Source organism: Elephas maximus, chromosome 22 (assembly GCF_024166365.1).
Source record: "Elephas maximus indicus isolate mEleMax1 chromosome 22, mEleMax1 primary haplotype, whole genome shotgun sequence".
Lineage (NCBI taxonomy): Eukaryota > Metazoa > Chordata > Mammalia > Proboscidea > Elephantidae > Elephas > Elephas maximus.
Genome location: NC_064840.1, coordinates 56154425 through 56180623, shown reverse-complemented (window position 1 = coordinate 56180623; position 26199 = coordinate 56154425). Strand labels below are relative to the sequence as shown.

General features: G+C 37.7%; 1 protein-coding gene across 14 annotated transcripts in view; it reads left to right on the top strand.

Annotated features, from left to right (window-relative positions):
- PSD3 (pleckstrin and Sec7 domain containing 3) overlaps nt 1-26199 on the top strand; it is a 739247-nt gene that overhangs the window by 486833 nt on the left and 226215 nt on the right. For all 14 annotated transcript variants that reach the window (XM_049866071.1, XM_049866067.1, XM_049866070.1 and 11 more), the window contains one exon: nt 18090-18179. In XM_049866071.1, coding sequence (XP_049722028.1) covers nt 18090-18179 — 90 coding nt within the window. The remainder of the gene's footprint in view (nt 1-18089; nt 18180-26199) is intronic.

Here is a 26199-nt window from a genome sequence, read left to right as displayed (position 1 = left end):
TGGCAGTCCTAGCCAGAGCAACAAGGCAAGAAAGGCAAGTAAAGGGCATCCAGTTTGGAAAGGAAGAAGTAAAACTATCCCTATTCACAGACTACATGATTCTATACATAGAAATCCCAGAGACTCTGTAAGAATATTCCTGGAACTAATATAAGGTTCAGCAAAGTGGCAGGGTTCAAGATCAACACTCAAAAAGAAAAAAGAAAAACTCAAGAAGGAAATCAAGAAAACAATACCATTTGCAGTAGCGCGCCAAAAGAGAAAAAACCTAGGAATAAATCTAACCAATGACATAAAAGACATAGATAAGGAAAACTACAAAACACTACTGCAGGAAACCAAAAGAGACCTGCATAAACGGAAAAACATTCCATGATTGCAAGACTTATTGTAAAAATGTCAAAGCTATCTATAGATACAATGCAGTGCTGATCCAGATCCTTATGACATTCTTTAATGAGATGGAAAAACTTATCTCTAACTTCATATAGAAAGCAAAGAGGCCTTAAATACCAAAAAAACTAAACCCGCTGCTGCCGAGTCAATTCCAACTCATAGCGACCCTACAGGACGAAGTAGAAGTGCCCCATATGGTTTCCAAGGAACACCTGGTGGATTCGAACTGCTGACCTTTTGGTTAGCAGCCATAGCTCGTAACTGCTATGCTACCAGGGTTTTCAGGCCTTAAATAGCTAAAGCAATATTGAAGAAGAGCAAAGTAGGAGGCCTCACAATTCCAGATCTCAAAACTTCTTATATAGCTAGCCATAGTAATCAAAACAACCTGATACTGGTTCAACAACAGAAACATAGACCTATGGAATAGAACTGAGAACTTGGAAGTAAATACGCTCACCTGTGGGCAGCTGATTTTTAACAAAGGGTCAAGGTCTGTTCAATGGGGAAGAAACTGTCTCTTTAATAGATGACGCTGGCAAAACTGGGTATCCATTTGCAAAAAATGAAAAAGGACACAACTCACACCATATACAAAAGCAAACTCAAAATGGACTAAAGACCTAAATGTTAAAGCTAAAACTGTAAAAAGGAGTGCTAATTTTTGGCATAAATAGACTTTTAAACACAACCAAAAATGCACAAACAACAGAAGGTAAAGTCGATAACTGAGACCACCTAAAAATTAAGCACTTAGGCCCATCAAAAACAAACAACCAAACAAAAAAACCCAAACCCGTTGCCGTCAAGTTAATTCCACCTCACAATGACCCTATAGGACAGAGTAGAACTGCCCCATAGGGTTTCCAAGGAACATCTGGTGGATTCAAACTGCCAACTTTTTGGTTAGCAGTCGAGCTTTAAACTGTTGTGCCACCGGGGTTCCCAAAAGAGTAAACAGAGAACCTACAGACTGGGAAAAAAATCTTTGGCAATGACATATCTGACAACGGTCTAATCTCTAAAATGTATAGAAAACTTGAACATTTAATCAGCTAACAAACACATGAACAGATGCTCGAGATCACTAGCCATTACCATACCATACCCATTGCTATCAAGTAGAGCTACCCCATATGGTTCCCAAGGAGTGGCTGGTGGATTCGAACTGCTGACGTTTGCTGGTTAGCAGCCGAGCTGTTAAGCACTGCATCACTAGGGCTCCCATTAGCCATTAAACTGAAAAAAAAAAAAAAAAAGTTGCCGTTGAGTCAATTCTGACTCATAGTGACCCTGTAGAACAGGGTGGAACTGCCCCATAAGGTTTCCAAGGAGTACCTGGTGGATTCAAACTGCTGACCTTTTGGTTAGCAGCTGAACTCTTAACCACTATGCCATCAGGGTTTCCATTAGCCATTAAAACAAACCCAACCCAGTGCTGTCAAGTCGATTCCGACTCATAGCGATATTATAGGGAAATAAATCTACAATGAGATACCATCTCACCTAAGCAAAAGTGGCAAAAATAAAAAAAGTAGAAAACAAATGCTGGGCAGGTTATAAGAAGATTGGAACCCTTATCCACTGCTGGTGGGATTGTAAAATGGCACAATCACTATGGAAAACAGTATGGCCCTTATTCAAAAAGGCTGAAATAGAAATACCTTATGATCCCGCAGTCCCACTCGTAGGTACGTTTCATAGAGATACAAGAGCAGTGGCATGCATATATACATACACACCCATATTCGTTGCAGCATTATTCACAATAGCAAAAAGATGGAAACAGCCTTAGTGCCCATGAGCGAATGAATAGATAAACAAATTGTGGTACATACATACAATAGAATACTACATAACTATAAAAAATAATGAGGAGTTCTCAAAAATATAACATGGATGAATCTGGAAGAAAAGAAAACTGTCTCTGCAGATGATATGACTTGTGTATAGAAAGTTGTTAGGAATACACACTATTAAAACTAATGAAGTTCAGCAGCGTTTCAGAATACAAGTTCAAAATACATAAATCAGTTGTGTTTCTATGCACTAGCAGTGAACACTGAAATTGAAATTAAGGAAAATTTCTTTTACAATAGCATGCAAATAAGTAAAATACTTAGGAATCAATTCAATAAAAGAAATTCATGACCACTACACTGAAAACTATTGAACATTGTCGATAGAAATATTGAACATTGTCAATAGAAATAAAGAAGGCCTACATAAATGGCAGACCCTCCTGTGTTCCCGGATTAGAGCAAATAATACTAGTTAGAGGCCAATATTCCCAAAATGATTTTCAAATTCAATGCAATCCCTATCAAAATCCCATCTGGCTTTGTTTTTTTTTTTTTTTTTTTGAGAAATTGACAAGCTGACCCTGAAATCCATGTGGAGATGCAGGGGACAATCTTGAGAAAGAAAAAGTTGGAGGACTCATACCTCTCAGTTTCCAACTTATTACAGATCTACACTAATCAAGATGGTGTTGTTGTTAGACACTGTCAAGTCGATTCCAACTCATGATAACCCTGTGTACAACAGAATGAAATGCTCCCTGGTCCTGTGCCAGCCTCATAAATCATTGTTATGCATGAGCCCATTGTTGCAGCCACTGTGCCAGTCCATCTCGTGGAGGGTCTTCCTCTTTTTTGCTAACCCTCTGCTTTACCAAGCATGATGGCATTCTCCAAGGACTGGTCCCTTCTGATAGCATGTCCAAAGTATGTGATACTAGTCTTGCCATCCTTGCTTCTAAGCAGCATTCTGGTTGTACTTCTTCCTAGACAGATTTTCTCATTATTTGACAATACCACAATCCAAAGATGTCAGTTCTTCTTTGGTCTTCCTTATTCATTGTCCAGCTTTCGCATGCATGTGATGAGATTGAAAATTCTATGAATTGGGTCAGGTGCACCTTAGTCTTCAAGGTGACATCTTTGCTTTTCAACACTTTAAAGAGATCTTTTGCAGCAGACTTGCCCGAAGCAATGCGTCTTTTGATTTCTTGACTGCTGCTTGCATGGGTGGTGGTTGGGGATCCAAGTAAGATGAAATCCTTGACAACTTCAGTCTTTTCTGTTTATCATGATGTTGCATATTGGTCCAGTTGTGAGGATTTTTGTTTCTTTACGTTGAGGAGCAGCCCATACTGAAGACTGTGGTCTTTGATCTTCATGAGTAAGTGCTTCAAGTCCTCTTCACTTTCAGCAAGCAAGGTTGTGTCATTTGTATAATGCAGATTTTTAATGAGTCTTTCTCCAGCGCTGATGCCCTGTTCTTCTTCATATAGTCCAGCTGCTTGGATTATTTGCTCAGCATACAGATTGAATAGGTATAGTGATAGGCTACAACACTGACACACACCTTTCCTGACTTTAAACCACACAGTAGCCCCTTGTTCTGTTTGAATGGCTGCCTCTTGATCTATGTATGGGTTCCTCATGGGCACAATTAAGTGATCTGGAATTCCCATTCTTCCCAGTGTTATCCTTAATTTGTTATGATCCACACAGTCGAATGCCTTTGCATAGTCAGTAAAACACAGGTAAACATCTTTCTGGCATTCTCTGCTTTTTGCCAGGATCCATCTGATATCAGCTATGATACCTGTGATTCCACAACCTCTTCTGAATTCGGCTTGAATTTATGGCAGCTTCCTGTCGATAAACTGTTGCAGCTGCTTTCGAAGACAGTGTTATACAGGCATAAAGCTGGATATACAGAACAATGTGATAGAATTGACAGACCAGAAATAAACATTTACATTTATGGTAAATTTATTTTATACGAAGCACCAAGACAATTTAATTTGGGGGGCCGGGGAGGGGAGGCAGTCTTTTCAACAGATGGTGCTAGGAAAACTGGATAATATCGAACATAATAAAGTTGGATCTCAACTTCACTCCATGTATAAAAATTAACTCAGAATTGATCAAGATCTAAATATGAGTTAAGTAAACATTCGTGACCTTGGATTAGGCAATGGTTTTTTGGATATGACTCTAAACACACACATATTAAAAAAAAGATAAACTGGCTTTCATCAAAATTGAAAACTTTTGTACTTCAAGGGATACCACCAAAAAGTGGAAAGGGTAGAAGAAAATGTTTGCAAATCACATATCTGAGAAGGGATTTGTATCCTGAATACATAAAGAAGTCTTACAACTCACCAATAGAAAGACCAATAACTGAATTTGAAAATGGGCAAAGAATTTGAATAAGTCATTTCTCCAGAAAGATACAGAAATGACCATTAAGCAAGTGAAAAGATGTTCATCATTATTCATCATTAGGGAAAGGCAAATGAAAACCACAGTGAAGGTACCACTTCATACCCACTAAGCGTTATGGCAAAATACAAAAAAGATGAGTGTTGTTGAATATAATGGAGAAATTGGCACCGTCATACGTTTCTGGTTGAATTGTAAAGTGTTGCAGTTGCCTTGGAAAAGCTTGACAGTTCCTCAGTGTGTTAAATATAAAATCAACCATATGACCCATCATTTCCACTCTTGGGTATAAACTAAGAGAGTTGAAAACATGCCACACAATAGATGTACATGAATATTTATAGCAAGATTATTTATAATAACCAAGTAGAAAGGGCCCAAATGTCCATCAGCTGATAAATGAATTAGCAAAATGTAGTCTATCCATATAATGGAATTTTACTTGACAAATGAAAAGAAATGAAATGTGATTCATGTTAGAGTACGTAGACATCTTTAAAATATTACACTAAGTGAAAGACACTGTCATGAAAGGTGACCTGATTCCATTTATATGAATTTCCTGGACAGGCAAATCTATATAAATAAAAAGTAGGTTAGTAATTGCCAGGGGCTGGGTAGCGGGAGTGGAGTGAGATTTTAGGAGTGATTGCTAATGGGTATGGGGTTTCTTTTGGGGTTGTTGATAATGTTCTGAAATTAAATATTGGTGATGGCTGCACAAATTTGTCCATATCACTAAATTGTACAGCTCAAAAAGAGTGAGCGGTATGGTATGTGAATTATATTTCCATAAAATTGATGTTTTGAAAAGCCTGTAGTGAACTGACACTTCTTCCATAATCATATAAAAAAATCAACGCATTCTTGAGAAATTTTATTCCATTTCTAATTCTTCTTGTGTTTATAAGTCTTTTTCATAGTTGTATCCTAGTGTATTATGTTTATTATTTGATACTTGCAACAGAAACTATATGAATTGAAGTAAAAGTGTTTTCACTTTAAGATTCAAGTGTTAAAAAAAATTCTTCCAGAATTACTTATACCTAATTTTTTTTAATGGTTATTAATAACATGCAATTGACCGAAAGCGACAGATATGCTTCAAATATTTGAATTCCCAAAATGGTCTATCAAAAATATTTTTAGTTTTCAATTGCTGATTAAGTTAATTGGAAACCACTTGACTTGTAAAAGAACTTGTTAAAAAAAATTTTTTTTTAACAAGTTCTTTTAAAAGAACTTGTTACCTAGTCATTATTCAACTCATTTTCTCAAATTCTCAGCAGATACCCAAAAATGCCTTGCCAAGTCATATTAAAATGGCTGTTGTTTATGGTATATTTTTTATTGAGGTACCTTGTTAAAAAAAAAAAAAAAAAAAAAAGACCTGATATAATTGAAAAAGATTGGGAAAATTGAAATATTGTCATTTTACATATATATTTGGAAAATAGTGTTTTTTGTTAAAAAAAAAAGTTTTATGTGCTTTAAATAAAATCTTGTCAGAACTTTGGAGCTGCAGATTTAACTTACTCACAGTATGGAAAATACCCACCAAATCAGCTATTTGGCAAAGCCTGTTTTCATTGTCAAAACATTCAGCTAAATCAGACCTTTTTTCTTACAAAACCTGACTATCCCTCTTTGACATATTTGCAGGTGGAGGAGGCACCGGTTTTTAACAAAAACTATTTAACATTTTCACTATAGTTGTTTAGATTTAGTACGGGTGAGACAAATTGTTTCCTTTTGTTCAGAGAAGGGCAGCTGTGAAAGGGGAAGTGGGAAACGATTTAAGATACATAGGTGTATGTTCCCAGGCAGGCCTGTTTGAGGAAAATGTACGTATTTAAAGAGGAGACAGAGAGAGAGTGTGTGTGTGTGTGTCTGTGATATAGAAAAATGGTCAGTAAACTTGTCTTGTTGCTCTCCCAGTTAGGACACTGCTATTCTACCTTACTCTTCTTAGTCTTTTATGAAAAAGAAAATTGCTTGAAATAGTGTATGTTTTTATTTGTAAGGCTATTGTATAAGGGTATATTAATGTTTATACACTTTGTATTAATTTGGACTACACTTTGCCAAAGATAACATGCTGGTGCCACGTGTTTCTGTTTTACATCCCTCTCGTTCACTCGTGAGACATTTCTCCTGGTGTCCAGATTAAGCCTCAGAATCCTTCACGACTGGCAGCTTCTAGTTGACTGGAGCTGGCATAGAAGGTGAAGTCTGTGTGCCTTCTCTGCTGTGCTGTTGTTAGGTGCCATCGAGTCGGTTCTGACTCATAGTGACCCTGTACAACAGAACGAAATACCGCCTGGTCTTTCGCCATCCACAAATCATTGTTGCGCTTGAGCAGATTGTTACAGCCACTGTGCCAGCCCATCTCTTTAAAGGTCTTCCTCTTTATTGCTGACCCTCTGCTTTACCGAGGATGATGTCCTTCTCCAGGGGCTGGTCCCTCCTGTTAACATGTCTAAAGTATGTGAGACAAAGTCTTGCCATACTCACTTCTAAGGAGCATTTTGGTTGTACTTCTTCCAAAGACAGATTTGTTTGTTCTTTTGGCAGTCCATGGTCTACTCAGTGTTCTTCACCAACACCTTATTCTTTGTCCAGGTTTCTCATGCATATGAGGTGTTTGAAAACACCATGGCTTGGGTTACTCATGCCTTGGTCTTCAAGGTGACATCTTTGCTTTTCAACACTTTAAAGAGGTCTTTTGCAGCAGATTTGCCCAGTGCAAATTTGACTACTGTTTCCATGGGCATTGATTGTGGGTCCAAGTAAAATGAAACCCTTGACAACTTCAGTCTTTTCCCTGTTTATCATAAAGTTCCTTATTGGTCCAGTTGTGAGGATTTTTGTTTTCTTTATGTTGAGGTGTAGCCCATACTGAAGGCTGTGGGCTTTGATCTTCATCAGAAAGTGCTTCAAGTCCTCTTCACTTTCAGCAAGCTAGATTATGTTATCTGCATAACATAGGTTGTTAATGAGTCTCCCTTCAACCCTGATGCCCCGTTCTTCTTTATATAGTCCAGCTTCTCTGATTATTTACTCAGCATACAGACTGAATAGGCATGGTGAAAAGCTTCAACCGTGACACACACCTTTCCTGACATTAAAGCACACAGTATCCCCTTGTTCTGTTCAAACGACTGCCTTTTGGTATATGTACAGGTTCCTCTTGAGCACAATTAAGTGTGCTGAAATTCCCATTTTTTGCAGTGTTGTCCATAATTTGTTATTATCTGCACAGTCGAATGCCTTTGCATAGTCAATAAAACACAGGTAAACAACTTTCTGTTATTCTCTGTTTCAGCCAGGATCCATCTGACATCAGCTATGATAGTCTTGGTTCCATGACCTCTTCTGAATCTGGCTTGAATTTCTGGCAGTTAGTTCCCTGTTGATATACTGCTGCACCCGCTTTTGAATGATCTTCAGCAAAATTTTACTTTTGTGTAATATTAATGATATTGTTTGATAATTTCTGCATTTGGTTGAATCATCTTTCTTGGGAATAGGCATAAATATGGTTCTCTTCCAGTCAGTTGGCCAGGTAGTTGCCTTCCAAATTTCTTGGTGTGGACAAGTGAGCACTTCCAGCCTTGCATCCACTTGTTGAAACATTGCAGTTGGTATTCCATCAATTCCTGGAGCCTTGTTTTTCGAAAAATTTTTCAGCACAACTTGGACTTCTTCGTTCAGTACTGTGGGTTCCTGATCATATGCTGCCTCCTAAAATGATTCAACATTGACCAGTTCTTTTTGATATAGTGACTCTGTGTATTCCTTCCACCTTCTTTTGATGCTTCCTGCGTTGTTTCATATTTTCCCATATTTTCATATTTCATAGAGTCCTTCAGTATTGCAACTTGAGGCTTAATTTTTTTCTTCAATCCTTTCAGCCTGAGAAATGCCAGGCATGTTCTTCCCTTTTGGTTTTCTGTTTCCAGATCTTTGCACATGTCATTATAATACTTTACTTTGTCTTCTCAAGCTGCCCTTTGAAAGCTTTTGTTCAGTTCTTTTACTTCCTCATTTTTTCCTTTAGTTTTAGCTACTTGACATTCAAGAGCAAATTTCAGAGTTTCTTCTGACATATGTTTTGGTCTTTTATTTCTTTCCTGTTTACTTAATGACCTCTTGCTTTCTTCTTGTATGGTGTTATTGCTGTCAATCCACAGCTGTCGGGTCTTCAGTCATTAGTGTTCAATGTGTTAAATCTATTCTTGAGATGGTCTCTTAATTCAGATGGGATATACTCAAGGTCATTCTTTGGCTCTCATGGATTTGCTTTAATTTTCTTCAGCTTCAACTTCAACTTGCATACGAGCAATTAATGGTCTGTTCCACAGTCAGCCCCTGGCCTTGTTCTGACTGATAATATTGAGCTTTTCCATCGTCTCTTTCTACAGATGTAGTCGACTTGATTCCTGTGTATTCCATCTGGTGAGGTCCACATCTATAGTCGCTGTTTACGTTGGTGAAAAAAAGGTATTTGCTATGAAGAAGTCATTGGTCTTGCAAAATTCTGTCACGTGATCCCCAGCATTGTTTCCATCACAAAGGCCATACTTCCAACTACTCATCCTGCTTCTTGCTTCCAACTTTCACATTCCAATCATCAGTATATTAATACATCCTGATTGCATATTTGATCAATTTCAGACTGCAGAATTTGGTAAAAATCTTCCATTTCTTCATCTTTGGCCTTACTGGTTGGTGCGAAAATTTGAATACTAATCATACTAACTGGTCTTCCTTGTAGGTGTATGGATGTTATCCTATCACTGACAGGGTTGTACTTCATGATAGATCTTGAAATGTTCTTTTTGACAGTTAATAAAATGCCATTCCTCTTCAATTTGTCATTCCCCGCATAGCGGACCATATGATTGTCCAATAAAAATGACCAATACCAGTCCACCTCAGCTCACTAATGCCTACGATATCGATTTTTTTTATTAACTTTTATTGAGCTTCAAGTGAACGTTTACAAATCAAGTCAGACTGTCACATATAAGTTTATGTACACCTTACTCCGTACTCCCACTTGCTCTCCCCCGAATGAGTAAGCCCTTCCAGTCTCTCCTTTCATGACAATTTTCCCAGCTTCCAACTCTCTGTATCCTCCCATCCCCCCTCCAGAAAGGAGATGCCAACACAGCCTCAAGTGTCCACCTGATATAATTAGCTCACTCTTCATCAGCATCTCTCTCCTACCCACTGTCCAGTCCCTTTCATGTCTGATGAGTTGTCTTCGGGAATGGTTCCTGTCCTGTGCCAACAGAAGGTTTGGGGACCATGACTGCCAGGATTCCTCTAGTCTCAGTCAGACCATTAAGTATGGTCTTTTTATGAGAATTTGGGATCTGCATCCCACTGATCTCCTGCTCCCTCAGGAGTTCTCTGTTGTGCTCCCTGTCAGGGCAGTCATCGATTGTGGCCGGGCACCAACTAGTTCTTCTGGTCTCAGGATGATGTAGGTCTCTGGTTCATGTGGCCCTTTCTGTCTCTTGGGCTCTTAGTTATCGTGTGACCTTGGTGTTCTTCATTCTCCTTTGATCCAGGTGGGTTGAGACCAATTGATGCATCTTAGATGGCCGCTTATCAGCATTTAAGACCCCAGACGCCACATTTCAAAGTGGGATGCAGAATGTTTTCATGATAGAATTATTTTGCCAGTTGACTTAGAAGTCCCCTTAAACCATGGTCCCCAAACCCCTGCCCTTGCTCCGCTGACCTTTGAAGCATTCAGTTTATCCCAGAAACTTCTTTGTTTTTGGTCCAGTCCAGTTGAGCTGACCTTCCATGTAATGAATATTGTCCTTCCCTTCACCTAAAGCAGTTCTTATCTACTAATTAATCAGTAAAAAACCCTCTCCCACCCTCCCTCCCTCCCCGCCTTGTAACCACAAAAGTATGTGTTCTCAGTTTATACTATTTCTCAAGATCTTATAATAGTGGTCTTATACAATATTTGTCCTTTTGCCTCTGACTGATTTCGCTCATCATAATGCCTTCCAGGTTCCTCCATGTTATGAAATGTTTCAGAGATTCGTCACTGTTCTTTACCGATGCGTAGTATTCCATTGTGTGAATATACCACAATTTATTTACCCATTCATCCGTTGATGGACACCTTGGTTGCTTCCAGCTTTTTGCTATTGTAAACAGAGCTGCAGTAAACATGGGTGTGCATATATCTGTTTGTGTGAAGGCTCTTATTTCTCTAGGGTATATTCCGAGGAGTGGGATTTCTGGGTTGTATGGTAGTTCTATTTCTAACTGTTTAAGATAACGCCAGATAGATTTCCAAAGCGGTTGTACCATTTTACATTCCCACCAGCAGTGTATAAGAGTTCCAATCTCTCTGCAGGCTCTCCAACATTTATTATTTTGTGTTTTTTGGATCAATGCCAGCCTTGTTGGAGTGAGATGGAATCTCATCGTAGTTTTAATTTGCATTTCTCTAATGGCTAATGATCGAGAGCATTTTCTCATGTATCTGTTAGCTGCCTGAATATCTTCTTTAGTGAAGTGTGTGTTCATATCCTTTGCCTACTTCTTGATTGGGTTGTTTGTCTTTTTGTGGTTGGGTTTTGACAGAATCATATAGATTTTAGAGATCAGGCGCTGGTCTGAGATGTCATAGCTGAAAATTCTTTCCCAGTCTGTAGGTGGTCTTTTTACTCTTTTGGTGAAGTCTTTAGATGAGCATAGGTGTTTGATTTTTAGGAACTCCAGTTATCGGGTTTCTCTTCGTCATTTTTGGTAATGTTTTGTATTCTGTTTATGCCTTGTATTAGGGCTCCTAAGGTTGTCCCTATTTTTTCTTTCATGATCTTTATCATTTTAGTCTTTATGTTTAGGTCTTTGATCCACTTGGAGTTAGTTTTTGTGCATGGTGTGAGGTATGGGTCCTGTTTCATTTTTTTGTAAATGGATATCCAGTTATGCCAGCACCATTTGTTAAAAAGACTATCTTTTCCCCAATTAACTGACACTGGGCCTTTGTCAAGTATCCGCTGCTCATATGTGGATGCATTTATATCTGGGTTCTCAATTCTGTTCCACTGGTCTATGTGTCTGTTGTTGTACCAGTAGCAGGCTGTTTTGACTACTGTGGCTGTATAATAGGTTCTGAAATCAGGTAGAGTGAGGCCTCCCACTTTCTTCTTCTTTTTCAGTAATGCTTTGCTTATCCAAGGCTTCTTTCCCTTCCATATGAAGTTGGTGATTTGTTTCTCTGTCACCTTAAAAAATAACATTGGAATTTGGATCGGAAGTGCATTGTATGTATAGATGGCTTTTGGTAGAATAGACATTTTTACTATGTTAAGTCTTCCTATCCATGAGCAAGGTATGTTTTTCCACTTAAGTATGTCCTTTTGAATTTCTTGTAGTAGAGCTTTGTAGTTTTCTTTGTATAGGTCTTTTACATCCTTGGTAAGATTTATTCCTCAGTATTTTATCTTCTTGGGGACTACTGTGAATGGTATTGATTTGGTTATTTCCTCTTCGATGTTCTTTTTGTTGATGTGGAGGAATCCAAGTGATTTTTGTATGTTTATCTCATAACCTGAGGCTCTGCCAAACTCTTCTATTAGTTTCAGTAGTTTTCTGGAGGATTCCTTGTGGTTTTCTGTGTATAAGATCATGTCATCTGCAAATAGAGATAATTTTACTTCCTCTTTGCCAGTCCGGATGCCCTTTATTTCTTTGCCTAGCCTAATTGCTCTGGCTAGGACTTCTAGCACAATGTTGAATAAGAGCGGTGATAAAGGGCATCCTTGTCTGGTTCCCGTTCTCAAGGGAAATGCTTTCAGGCTCTCTCCATTTAGAGTGCTGTTGGCTGTTGGCTTTGCATAGATGCCCTTTATTATGTTGAGGAATTTTCCTTCAATTCCTATTTTGGTGAGAGTTTTCATCATAAATGGGTGTTGGACTTTGTCAGATGCCTTTTCTGCATCAATTGATAAGATCATGTGGTTTTTGTCTTTTGTTTTATTTATATGGTGGATTACATTAGTGGTTTTTCTAATATTAAACCAGCCTTGCATACCTAGTATAAATCCCACTTGGTTGTGGTGAATTATTTTTTTGATATGTTGTTGAATTGTATTGGCTAGAATTTTGTTGAGGATTTTTGCATCTATGTTCATGAGGGATATAGGTCTCTAATTTTCTTTTTTTGTGATGTGTTTACCTGGTTTTGGTATCAGGGAGATGGTGGCTTCATAGAATGAGTTGGGTAGTATACCGTCATTTTCTATGTTTTGAAATACCTTTAGTAGTACTGGTGTTATCTCTTCTCTGAAAGTTTGGTAGAACTCTGCAGTATAACCACCCAGGCCAGGGCTTTTTTTTTTTGTTGTTGGAAGTTTTTTGATTACTGTTTCAATCTCTTTTTTTGTTACGGGTCTATTTAGTTGTTGTACTTCTGATTGTGTTAGTTTAGGTAGGTAGTGTTTTTCCAGGAATTCATCCATTTCTTCTAGGTTTTCAAATTTGTTAGAGTACAATTTTTCGTAATAATCTGATATGATTCTTTTAATTTCAGTTGGGTCTGTTGTGATGTGACTCTTCTCGTTTCTTATTCGGGTTATTTGTTTCCTTTCCTGTATTTCTTTAGTCAGTCTAGCCAATGGTTTATAGAGTTTGTTAATTTTTTCAAAGAACCAGCTTTTGGCTTTGTTAATTCTTTCAATTGTTTTTCTGTTCTCTAATTCATTTAGTTGAGCTCTAATTTTTATTATTTGTTTTCTTCTGGTGCCTGATGGATTCTTTTGTTGCTCACTTTCTATTTGTTCAAGTTGTCGGGACAGTTCTCTGATTTTGGCTCTTTCTTCTATTTGTATGTGTGCATTTATTGATATAAATTGGCCTCTGAGCACTGCTTTTGCTGTGTCCCAGAGGTTTTGTTAGGAAGTATTTTTATTCTCGTTGCATTCTATGAATTTCCTTATTCCCTCCTTAATGTCTTCTGTAACCCAGTCTTTTTTCAGGAGGGTATTGTTCCAAGTATTTGATTTCTTTTCCCTAGTTTTTCTGTTATTGATTTCTAATTTTATGACCTTGTGGTCTGAGAAGATGTTTTTTAATATTTCGATGTTTTGGATTCTGCAAAGGTTTGTTTTATGACCTAATATGTGGTCTATTCTAGAGAATGTTCCATGTGCACTAGAAAAAAAAGTATACTTTGCAGCAGTTGGGTGGAGAGTTCTGTATAAGTCAATGAGGTCAAGTTGGTTGATTGTTGTAATTAGGTCTTCTGTGTCTCTGTTGAGCTTCTTACTGGATGTCCTGTCCTCCTCCGAAAGTGGTGTGTTGAAGTCTCCTACTATAATTGTGGAGGTGTTTAGCTCAGTTTTCAATTCTGTTAAAATTTGATTTATGTATCTTGCAGCCCTGTCATTGGGTGCATAAATATTTAATATGGTTATATCTTCCTGATCAATTGTCCCTTTTATCATTATGTAGTGTCCTTCTTTATCCTTTGTGGTGGATTTAAGTTTAAAGTCTATTTTGTCAGAAATTAATATTGCTACTCCTCTTCTTTTTTGCTTATTGTTTGCTTGATATATTTTTTTCCATGCTTTGAGTTTTAGTTTGTTTGTGTCTCTAAGTCTAAGGTGTTGTCTCTTGTAGGCAGCATATAGACGGATCGTGTTTCTTTATCCAGTCCGAGACTCTCTGTCTCTTTATTGGTGCATTTAGTCCATTTACATTCAGGGTAATTATAGATAAGTAAGTGTTTAGTGTTGTCATTTTGATGCCTTTTTATGTGTGTTGTTGACAATTTCATTTTTTCACTTACTTTTTTGTGCTGAGATGTTTTTCTTTGTAAATTGCAAGATCCTCATTTTCATAGTATTTGACTTTACGTTTGTTGAGTCATTACGTTTTTCTTGGCTTTTATTTTGAGTTACGGAGTTGTTATACCTCTTTGTGGTTACCTTAATATTTACCCCTATTTTTCTAAATAAAAACCTAACTTGTGTTGTGCTATATCCCCTTGTATCCCTCTCCATATGGCAGTTCTGTGCCACCTGTGTTTGGTCCCTCTTTTTGATTATTGTCATCTTTTACATATTGACTTCAATGATTCCCTGTTTTGAGCATTTTTTTTTTTTTAATCCTAATTTGTTTTTGTGATTTCCCTATTTGAGTTAATGTCAGGATGTTCTGTTCTGTGACCTTGTGTTGTGCTGGTATCTGATATTATTGGTTTTCTGACCAATTTCCTTTAGTATTTCTTGTAGCTTTGGTTTGGTTTTTGCAAATTCTCTAAGCTTGTGTTTATCTGTAAATGTCTTAATTTCGCCTTCATATTTCAGAGAGAGTTTTGCTGGATATATGATCCTTGGCTGGCAGTTTTTCTCCTTCAGTGCTCTGTATATGTCATCCCATTGCCTTCTTGCCTGCATGGTTTCTGCTGAGTAGTCTGAACTTATTGTTACTGATTCTCCCTTGAAGGAGACCTTTCTTTTCTCCCTGGCTGCTTTTAAAATTTTCTCTATATCTTTGGTTTTGGCAAGTTTGATGATAATATGTCTAGGTCTTTTTCTTTTTGGATCAATCTTAAATGGGGTTCGATGAGCATCTTGGATAGATATTCTTTCGTCTTTCATGATGTCAGGGAAGTTTTCTGTCAGCAGATCTTCAACTATTTTCTCTGTGTTTTCTGTCCTCCCTCCCTGTTCTGGGACTCCAATCACTCGCAAGTTATCCTTCTTGATAGAGTCCCACATGATTCTTAGGGTTTCTTCATTTTTTTAAATTCTTTTATCTGATTTTTTTTCAGCTATGTTGGTGTTAATTCCCTGGTTCTCCAGATTTCCCACTCTGCTTTCTAATTGCTTGAGTCTGCTGCTCTGACTTCCTATTGCGTTGTCTAATTCTGCAATTTGATTGTTAATCTTTTGGATTTCTGCATGCTGTCTCTCTATGGATTCTTGCAACTTATTAATTTTTCCACTATGTTCTTGAATAATCTTTTTGAGTTCTTCAACTGTTTTATCAGTGTGTTCCTTGGCTTTTTCTGCAGTTTGCCTTATTTCATTTCTGAGGTCATCCCTGATGTCTTGAAGCATTCTGTAAATTAGTTTTTTATATTCTGTATCTGGCAATTCCAGGATTGTATCTTCATTTGGGAAAGATTTTGATTCTTTTGTTTGGGGGGTTGTAGAAGCTGTCATGGTCTGCTTCTTTATGTGGTTTGATATCAACTGCTGTCTCCGAGCCATCACTGACTGGGACGCTGGCTTCAGGCTCCGAAAACAGTCGCTGCTTCCCCGTAGTTGTTCGTTCTCCGTCTCTGTCACTCAGGTCAACTCTTTAAATCTGTGTTTGTTGTTCAGGGTTCGTAGATTGTCATGTATGTGATCGATTCACTTGTTTTTCCGAGTCTTTGTTGCAAGAGGGATCCGAGGTAGCGTCTACCTAGTCAGCCATCTTGGCCCTGACCTAGGATATCGATTTTTGTGTGTTCCGTTTAATTTTTGAGAATTTCTGATTTCCCCAGATTCGTGCTTCATACATTTCATGGTCCTGTCATTAATGTTTCTTCTCATTTTGAGTCGTGCCACATCAGCAAATGAAGTCCCGAATGCTTGACCTCATCCATATGGTTAAGATCGACTCTACTTTGAGGAGGCAGCTGTTCCCCAGTTGTCTTTTGAGTACCTTCCATCCTGAGGGGCTCATCTTCTGGCACTATATCAGACAATATTCTGCTGCTTTTCATAAGGATTTCCCTGGCAAATTCTTTTCAGAAGCAGATCACTGGGTCCTTCTTCCTAGTCTGTGTTAGTCTGGAAGCTCAGCGGAAACCCGTCCTCCATGGGTAACCCTGCTGGTATTTGAATACCGGTGGCATAGCGTCCAGTATCACAGCAACATGCAGGCTCCCACAGTACGACAAACTGACAGATGCATAGGGGGTCTTATTTTCTTTAATGTGTCACACTTGGCTTATCTCTAGGGTTGGACAGAGGCATATTCTGGATAAAATTTTTTACTTCTATTTTTCTTGAATGTGTGTGTGTGCACATGTGTGTTTATGTATGTGTGAATGTACATATATGTGTGTGTGTTTCTTTTACACTACGGACATTCCCCTAAATGCATTGTCAGCCCTGTTTTTAAATTTTTAATTTAGGGCTAGGAAAACCTTTTTTCCCTACAGGATCTGGTAACTTCTTCATCTCTATATTTGTATCATCATATTTTTTTTTAGCAGATTCTCAGTAAGCTGAGGAACAAATGTAATTTGCTGATATAGCAAGTATACCTGGTGGTGCAGTTGTTAAGTGCTTGGCTACTAATGAAAAGGTCGCCAGTTTGATACCACGAACTGCTCCTTGGATACCCTACAGGGCGGTTCTACGTTGACCTGTAGGGTCGCTGTGAGTCAGGATAGACTCATCGGCAGTGGGTTTGGTTTATATTCATTTTCACGGTCAGCAGTTTTGTATCTTTAGTCATTTTTTTGCTTTAGATTTTCCAGTTATTTATTGTTTATCAATGTGATTTTCTTTGGTTAAACTTTATTATCCCTAAATTATCTTTGGAAATGTATTGGGGGGCAGTTTTCCATGGGTCTCTTCCTTTTAATATTTTTGTGAGTAGAAGCATGGGTTACCTTTGTTCTGAACTGTCCTTTCAAGGATATTTCTAGAGTAGGCAGCTTTGGAAGACAGAACGATTCCAGAGTAACGGTAGGCTTACTTAATAGTCTTGGAAGATGGAGGTAGTATCTCCCTCTAGAGCACCTGGTTAGTTAGGCATGCTTACTGCTCTTTATAAAAGACTCAGGTTCGTGAAGGTTTGGTTTTCTGTCCTGTAACACAACCACTGTATATACAAGTGTCACCTGTCCCTGTTTGGGTTGCTCCATGGGAATTGGGGCTCAGGAAACTGGCGAAAGAATATGCCGACGTTCTGGCTACTACTGTTCTTGTGAGTAATAAATTACTCTGTCTCTTACCCAGGACTTTTATGTCTTCTGCCAGCAGCTGTGAGATTGTGGCAGGCTTACCTGTTAGCTTGAAAGGAAGGTGAAATCTCAGATTCTTCACAGTTCTTGACAATCCATAGGAAATGCAAATAAATAGCTAGCAGACGTCAGTTCTAAATGTTTTTACACCATTTTTCATCAAAAACTTCATTATATATTATATACATAAGTGTAGCATAGATTTTTCAGATTTCTTAGGTTAAAATAAGGGTTTGGCATAATTTTGCAATTTATATTTAATGACAGTTTTAAAAGTATAATAAACCATCTGTTTTTGGTATGCATATTGTATTTTATATATATGTATGCATATGTATTCATGTCTTCAAAAACCAGATCAGTTCTTGCATTGTCTAATCATGTGTGTAAGAATTAATCTTAGTCCGAAAAATGTCATTATGATGTGTTCTTTGCCTCTATTATAGAACATTGGCAAGAAGATGACCTGCCAAGAGTTCATTGCAAATCTCCAAGGAGTAAATGAGGGTGGTGATTTTTCCAAGGACCTGCTGAAGGTAAGCATTGAAATACTGGTTTTAATGTAGGCTTTTGTTAGTGTTCATTACTTCTTTGGTTTTATTTTGGTTCTATTGTTGATATTTCTATTGGGAATAGTGCTTGATGCTTCTGACTTCAAAGTGACCTTAAACGAATAATTTCTAAAAGTCTACATTGTAATCCATAATACTGAGGTGATATGTAAGTTTGCAGTAGTTCGTGATACAAATAATTAGTGGCAGCATTGAACTTTTATTTGTAAGCAGACTGTCAAAACTTGGGAAAGGTTATAAGTGTATATTCACTGTGGGAACAAAAAAGTATTTGCAAATCATGGTGGCAGCAGATCTGACTGATTTAGTCGCTACTCACAGAGGCACTCAGGTTGTCTCTGGAAATAGATTAAATTAAACCCAAGCAATTGTACAATGCATGAATTATTTGTACTTGATCTTTTTTGTTGGTAACAGTCAGCGTGTTCCTCCCTATCCTTAGATGATTTTCCAGGAGACAGCAGAGTCAGCTTTGGAATTCATAACATACTACAGTGGTATAAATAAGATGTGAATTTGACCAAATGCAAAATAATTACTGATGATGGGCGTGACTGTTTTAGAAGTTGAGAGTAAGATGTGTACAAGAGAGTGTGATTTTTACAAATTTCCATTTGATTCTGGACTTCTTTTCTGAAACTTATTACTCACATGGATTTCTTTTAAAATCAGTTTGTGTGAACTTGCTAAGATATTTGAATCATACTGTGATATGGTAATGTACCAGTTGAAAGATTAATACTTTATTATGATTTATGCAGTTTTTCAACTATATATAATGGAATTCTGCCAGATTTGGAAAGACGTATCTACTACAGAAAATGAAAGAATGAATAAAAGTATGGAACTACCAGATCCTAAGTCTTACTGACTTCAATCATGGCTCATTAAAAAAATTAGATTATGAAAAATGCAGGAAGGAAAGTAGCTTAAGTTTGCTAAAAAAAGGCAGGTATTTTTTAATTTGTTTCTTTATAGTGCAGATGCTGCCATTTCTGAAACTACAGTTGCAGGTGGGAAAGGGCGGGTGCGGGACTGTGACATGCTAAGTATGTTCTAGCATTTCCGTGAAGCTATACAGTAGCTGCGTGTTGACAAGTCTGTTTTCAGTCCGGTGGTATCAGCGTGGAAAATAATAGATTCTCCTGGAGAGGATTTGTGAGGCTTTTATCAAGTTATGTCAGACAGGAAAATTGTCACAGTGAAGTTTTTAGATTTTAGTGGTAGGCTCATGGTAACCTGCATGACTGTGAGTAAATTATTAGGCAGATTTTTTTTTTTTTGATAGATCTGTCCAAAACTAATTGTAGTTAATGTACAACCTAGTGGCTGTTATTCACCTCCGGTAAGCATACGTCCTCCTTTGATTTACCCTGCCAAGAGTCTGCTGGATGATCTGTTGTGCAATTGAGATCCTGTTTACAAACCCTAGGGGGCAAATATGTATTAGACTACTCTTCATAAGAAACCCACCCGAGACGAGAGCCTTTCACTTCAGTAGGAATCGGAATTTTCCTGGAAATTTCAACAAGGACAACTTGAAGTGAATATCTTTCGTTTCACTGTGTTACGTTATTCATTTTTCCGTTCCCTTGTCTCTCTCGCTCCCGTTTTCTCTTCATTTCCCTCTTTTCCTTTCATTCAGTTTGTCTTTTTCTTTCTTGCTTGCTGGCTTTTCCTAATGACAGCTATCTCTGGATTCCTAGGTGAGTTAAATTCTTAGGGAATATTTACATTTGGAGGGAAAATAGAATTATACACATGTCATACTGGTAGGTGCGAACATAACAGATAAATACAAAAGAAGTTTGGGACCACCTTACAGGTTTCTGATGAATCCTGCTCTCTTTTCCCTCCTCCCTCCCCAACCTGAAACATTGAAAGCATGTATGGCATTCAGTTTAATTATGAGGCAACAGGAAAGATTATGACCTTTATTATGTTTATTCATAAAAATACAGAGAAATTGCTAGATTTAATATAAAAAAATGCTTACTGTTACATGGGTTGAACTGAAATTTTTATTGTAATATATTGATTGACCTTATTACTTTTCAATTCCTTTGCTGGATCACAGGTAACAGTTGGACTTATGTCTGTTGTTCAAAGGGGTCAAGTTGTTGTTGTCAGGTGTCATTGAGCTGGTTCTGACTCATAGAACCCTATGTACAATAGGAAACAGGGTCCTGCTCCATCCTCATGCTCATTGTTATGCTTGAGACCATTGTTGCAGCCATTGTGTCAGTCCATGTCGTTGGAGGTGTTCCCTCTTTCTCTGACCCTCTACTCTACCAAGTATGATGTCCTTCTCCAGGGACTGGTCCCTCCTGATAACACATCCAAAGTGAGTGAGATGAAGTCTCGCCATCCTCGTTTCTATTGGTCAGAATTCCATTAAAAGTTCTTACTCAAATTTGTTTTTCTCTTGCTTTCTCAAAAGACAGAATTTGGATGAGATTCTTTTAGAAGACGTTTCCAAGAATATGTAGGTTGCCTGCATCCATTCCTTAACAAATCCAGTTGACAGAAAGCTCTCTGTATTTTGTTTTAAGTGGAATTTTCTCATGTGGTATTATTGGGGAAAAGTAATTTGTGAAAATGATAGAGAAATTAGCCAGGAGGGTGGCATTTAAACAAACAGTAGGCTCAAAAAGGCAACAAAATTTTAAATAAAGATTAATGCATCTTGTCTGACAAGGAAGAAACAATTAGGAAACAAAATTATTCAGTGCAGGCTCAGAACCATTAGACTTTGTAATCATCACAGCTGTATATAAGGGTAAACGACAACAACAACAAAATCAATCGCCCATTAAAGTTTAGAGGTAGGCAATTTTTTCTAGGTTCAAACTCTGAAAAGGCCCTGTTTAAACAGAGTAACAATCAGAACTACAAGGAGTCTTCTTAAAAAGAGAGAACAATGCCAGGCCAGCTCACTTTCAAAGGCCCATCTGCCCCTCTAATTTGATCCTTTCAGCCAGGGAGAAGGTTGAAAATTTAACACTGACAATTGCCATATATTTATACTATTTCTACCAAAAGGGTAATCTTAAGCAACGTGAGATCTTCTCTCCCTCTCTTTTTTTGTTTTTCATTTTTGTTCTCTTTTCTCTTCCCTTCCAGTGTTATCACAAGCCATGAAGACTATATCTAGCCCATGGTATTGTCTAATTTCTAGCCTCACAGCTTTGGAGCCCCAGGCAGTGTTTCTCCAAGTGAGCCTAGCTGTCCTGTTAATGCTTCTTCATTGTTCTCTGTTTCTGACTGGGGAGTATTTGAAGACATAACAGCCACCTTTCCTAAGAGTTACTATGGCGTTTAGTACTTAAAAGCCAGAAAGTCCTGATTGTTCCATTACACACATTTGTGAGTTACCTTTTTTAAGTCCGATTTGAGGAACCTTGAGAGCTTAGTGTCTGTTAACTTACTTGTAAAAATCATGGAATAAATTTTATCATCTTTAGTATTTTTTAATTCAACACCAAAAAATGGAAAAGCCCTAGTTCTTTCTTCAAAGTTAATGTTTTTTGATCTATTAGGCTGAATGTAATGGAAGGCCTTGTGGTGGTTTGAAATGAGTACTGTCAGACAGACCTGGAAAGGAAACCCAATATTTTACTTCGAGCTGGCAACTTTAACTTTCAGTTTTCTCATGTATAACATGGGATAATAGTATCATCCTTGAGAGGCTATGAAGAATAAGTTAGATGATGTGACTTAAGTGGCTAACGTTGTGCCCGTCTAGAGTACGTTCAAGTGTTCGTAAATGTTAGCTTCTTTGCTTTCTACACTGCCCCAGTTTTTGTGAGTGGATCCCGGAAATCACTAGCTCTAAACCTGTCTTAGTGTTACTGGTGACTAGTGATAAGCCTCAGTTTGATCATCTCTTCTCTTTCTGCCCTTAGTCTCTTCATTCATGAAATAAGATTTTGGGCTATGTCTGTAGTTTTCAGGTGTTTGGTTCAGGCTCATAGAACCCAGCCCTACCCTGTTACCACTCCCCATCCCAAACAGAACTGCTTGCTCTCTTTTTGCTTTGCCTAGAGTTCTTATGAGATGTCTTTTGAACAAAATGCTCCATGGCAAAAAGAAGTTGAAAAAACTGTATAGGCGATCTTTAAGGATACTTTCAATCTAAGTGCCAGAGTGTTCTTAAAAGTCTTTTTTGTTTTCTTTGTAAATTTCACTCACATCTCTCTTCAGTTTCTATACTATATTTATTGGCTTGGAGCCCGGTAGCACGGTGGTTATGAGGTTGGCTGCTAACCAAAAAGTTCGCAGTTCAAATCCACCAGCTGCTCCTTAGAAAACCCTGTGGGGCAATTCGCCTCTGTCCTGTAGGGCTGCCATAAGTTGGAATTGACTCCATGGCAGTGGGTTTGGTTTGGTTTTTTGGTTGTTTATTGATTTAGACAACGAAGTATACTTCTGATAGTGAAACTAGTGAATGTTCACATTTACATCCAAGAAAACTTATTTTATTGCGGCAGCATTCTCAAAGGATTACTCTCAAAGAAATGCACGAGAAACTTTTTATAAATGAAAAGCCTAAAGTGAATTCTCAAAAATCTTGATCTGAGTTATATTTGAAGTATGTAGTTGAAAATAGGAACTTCTGGGTGGTATTTAAGTGTAGCTATAAAAAGAACATCAACTGTTGACTAGAGAGTAGGTGAGTTATCTCTGAGAGAAGGTCATGGAAACCTGGTAGCAACAGTATCTATGGAGGGAAGGGGCTTAAATGGTTATTGGTATAACCAAGAGAGCCTTCTAGGAGACAAGCTAAGCTAACAACCTTTATAGGAGAAAATCTTTAAAGGTTCTGGCTTAAAATATGGAATATTGCTGTTTTTTTTTTTTTTTTTAGTAAAATGAATCAAGCTGAGTTATGAAGTAAAAGGATCCTGGTGTGTTTCTGCATCTGCTTTCCCCATGAAAGTCTGTAAACACGCTCTTGTGTCTAGTCACGTGCTCATCATGGGGAGAGTGATGATGCCGTCTTTGGTGTGGTTTAGACCTTGAATGAAAAATGATGACGGTAATGAGGATAAGGCTCTGAAGTAGCTGAAGAGCCATAAATCTTGTTCATGCATGTGTGTGCGTGTGTTTTAATCTGTATTAAAAAGAAGTCTGTTAGAATGTTTTGACAGAACAGATGCTGCTTAAAGAGTACAAACAGATTTTTAACCAGGAGAAAAAAAAAGAAAAAAGTTTGAGTGGGGGTGGTAGTAATCGTTAAGGGTACTGTAATGGAATATTAATGATTCCCAGAGAGATTCTATTTTTAATTTCATCGTGAAGAAGTGCTACAGAACTTCATATTCAGATGTAGCCATAGAGTTTAGAATGTTTGTTTGGAGCATTTTTAAAATGTAATAACACAGTCCATCAAGGTTGCTGTTCATGTCTCTCCAGCGTGAACATGTATTATTGATATTAATTTGATGGGTCACATTGTGAATTTAAGCCCTTTTCCTTTGTATCTGTTAAAATAGGTCAGTCTGTATGTTATGGTTAAGGGCCCTTACGCACTTGTGTGTGTGATTTATACATTTATAGTCATTGCTTTGATTGATTTAGATTGGCACACAGATTGTGGTTTGTAAAGTCTGAGATTCTTACTAGTAGATGCTGGATAAAAGTGGAGACAAGTAAAGCTAGATAATACCATGTAATAATTAGACTTTTTTTCAAACCATAAAGTTTTTGTAGATATTAATCAGTTTTCTTTGGTGTATGTGTCTGTATATACATTTTTAATATGCATACACATACATAGATGTACGTATGTGTACATGCACACGTACCCTTGCATGATCAAAGGATATCGCAGCACTCCCTGTAACAGCACTTACCTTACTTAAGAAAACAGACGTCTTCTGAGTAGCTCTCCCCCTCCCCCCACACAATGGATTATAGTAGAGTGGAAAACTAGAGTCAAAAGCTATAGTCTAGCCATTAACTAGCTGTAGACTCTGGGCGAGTCACTCAGCCTTTCTGGGTCTCGGTTTCCTCCTCAGTTAAGTAAGGGTGTTGAACTGCATGATGACTAAAATCTCTTTCAATTCTGTATGAAAGCAAAACAATCCATGGCCATTTTTGTTCACCAGTTGTCTGTGAACCTGCTTGGTAATCGGGTGGTTTGACTTCCTAACCAGCTCTTGGAAACCTTGGCGCCTTCTGAGGTTGCGTGGAGGAAAAAAAAAAAAAAAATTTTTTTTTTTTTTGGCTTGGTCTAAATCTCTGAGTTCAATAACCTGTGTATTCAATAGTATTATCATTAGCTCCATTTGTAACTATCTTGGAATTTTATCACTGAAGGGGAGAAATCCGCATCTTCCTCATTCTCCACACATCCTCCCGTCATCTTCAACTCCACTTCTTGTAAGAAGGAACAGAGATGTGTTGTGTATTGAATGAGTTTGTATGTGCCTTTAGACTGAACAGTGGTCTTTTTTTCCTTATAACCCATGGCAGTAAGCTTTTGTGCTTTCTGTGAGGGAGATGCCCAAGTACTCTGAAGAACACTTGATACACTGAGTGTAGTGTTTAGCATCTAACTCTAATGTCATTAAAGAACTTGGATAATTTTGACTTCAAAAGTTAAACAACAACCTATGCTCTGTGTTTTAATACATTTAGTTTAGAAAACTTAGTTGGATGTAGATATCTTGTTAATGCAGAGCTGGCTTAGAGAGGCTCAGTGGTAAGTCCCCAGCACAGTTCCCTGACCTGAGCAGTCCTGTGTGTATATTGATGTCCACCTATGTCTACATGGCCATTTGTTTTTGATACACCAGTAAGGGGCCTGGGGGATTTTTAGGGAGTACTGCCCTTCTTTTAATAGGCCTGTAATCCAAGGGTAAATGAACTACATAGCAAATATTCTGTCCTGTACATGGTGTTTACCTATTCGTTGAGGACTCAGAGAAACTCATTGTAATTTAAAGGCTTTTGTAGCTGTACAGTGAAAGCATCTCATAAAAGAAAACAGTCTGTAGTTGATGTGATAGTCAAGGTCAGTTGCCTGAGAAAGATTCGAAAAGTTTAAAACAACCAAAAATAAACTGAAAATTTAACTGAACAGCCAGAATGAATAGGTGTAGAGTCTGTGTAATGTACCTCTGATTGATTTACTCAGACCCTCATTTAAGGCCTATTTTTCTAATAAAAACCACACCTTTTACTTGAACATTTCCAACCCCCAGTCTCCTTCCCTGGTATATCATAAGCAAATGACCGTGTAGACACAGGTGGATACCAGTATGCAGACAGGACTCCTTAAGACTACAGACCATGCTGGCCACCCACCACTGACCATCTCGGAGCCATCTCTTCAACACTAAGGTAATCTCTGCATCCAGTTAACTTTTCTAAAACAAATTTAGTAAAGCACAAGTATTTAGGTTGTTATTTAAAATGTTAAGTTTCAATTATGTTGAAGAAAAGCATGTTTTTCCAGTTGGCTATGAATGAGAAGGATGACGAAGGGAATGCTGCCCTACATATATATGGACTGGACAGTAGCAAGGAGTGAGTTGATAATGAGATGAAGAAGAAAAAAAACAAACCTTAAAAAGCTGACACTGGGTCTGCAAATGGAACAGCTGGAGTTGCTCTGAGGAGGGGCAAGCGAATCTGTGTAGTCAGTAGCTTCTTAGGGAATGACTGTGTTATAACAGCAGAGCAGAGTAATGGATGTACTTAATGAGTCATCAAAAATATTACATTATGTTTACTTAGTTTGATTAAGGAGATGGGGAGTGTGAAATAGATTTGGAAAGATTGCCAACAAAACTATTTTATAAAGATTTGGGCATTTAAAGAAATGAGCTTCAATCACAAAATCCGTTTATGTAGAATAATTCATTTATTTACCTCAAACCATTCTGGAACTCCATTCCCTGTCTGTTGGGTTTTTACTGTTGTTATTTTAAGGCTCTTTTTTTTTTTTTTTTAAATTGTGCTTCAGGTGAAAGTTTAC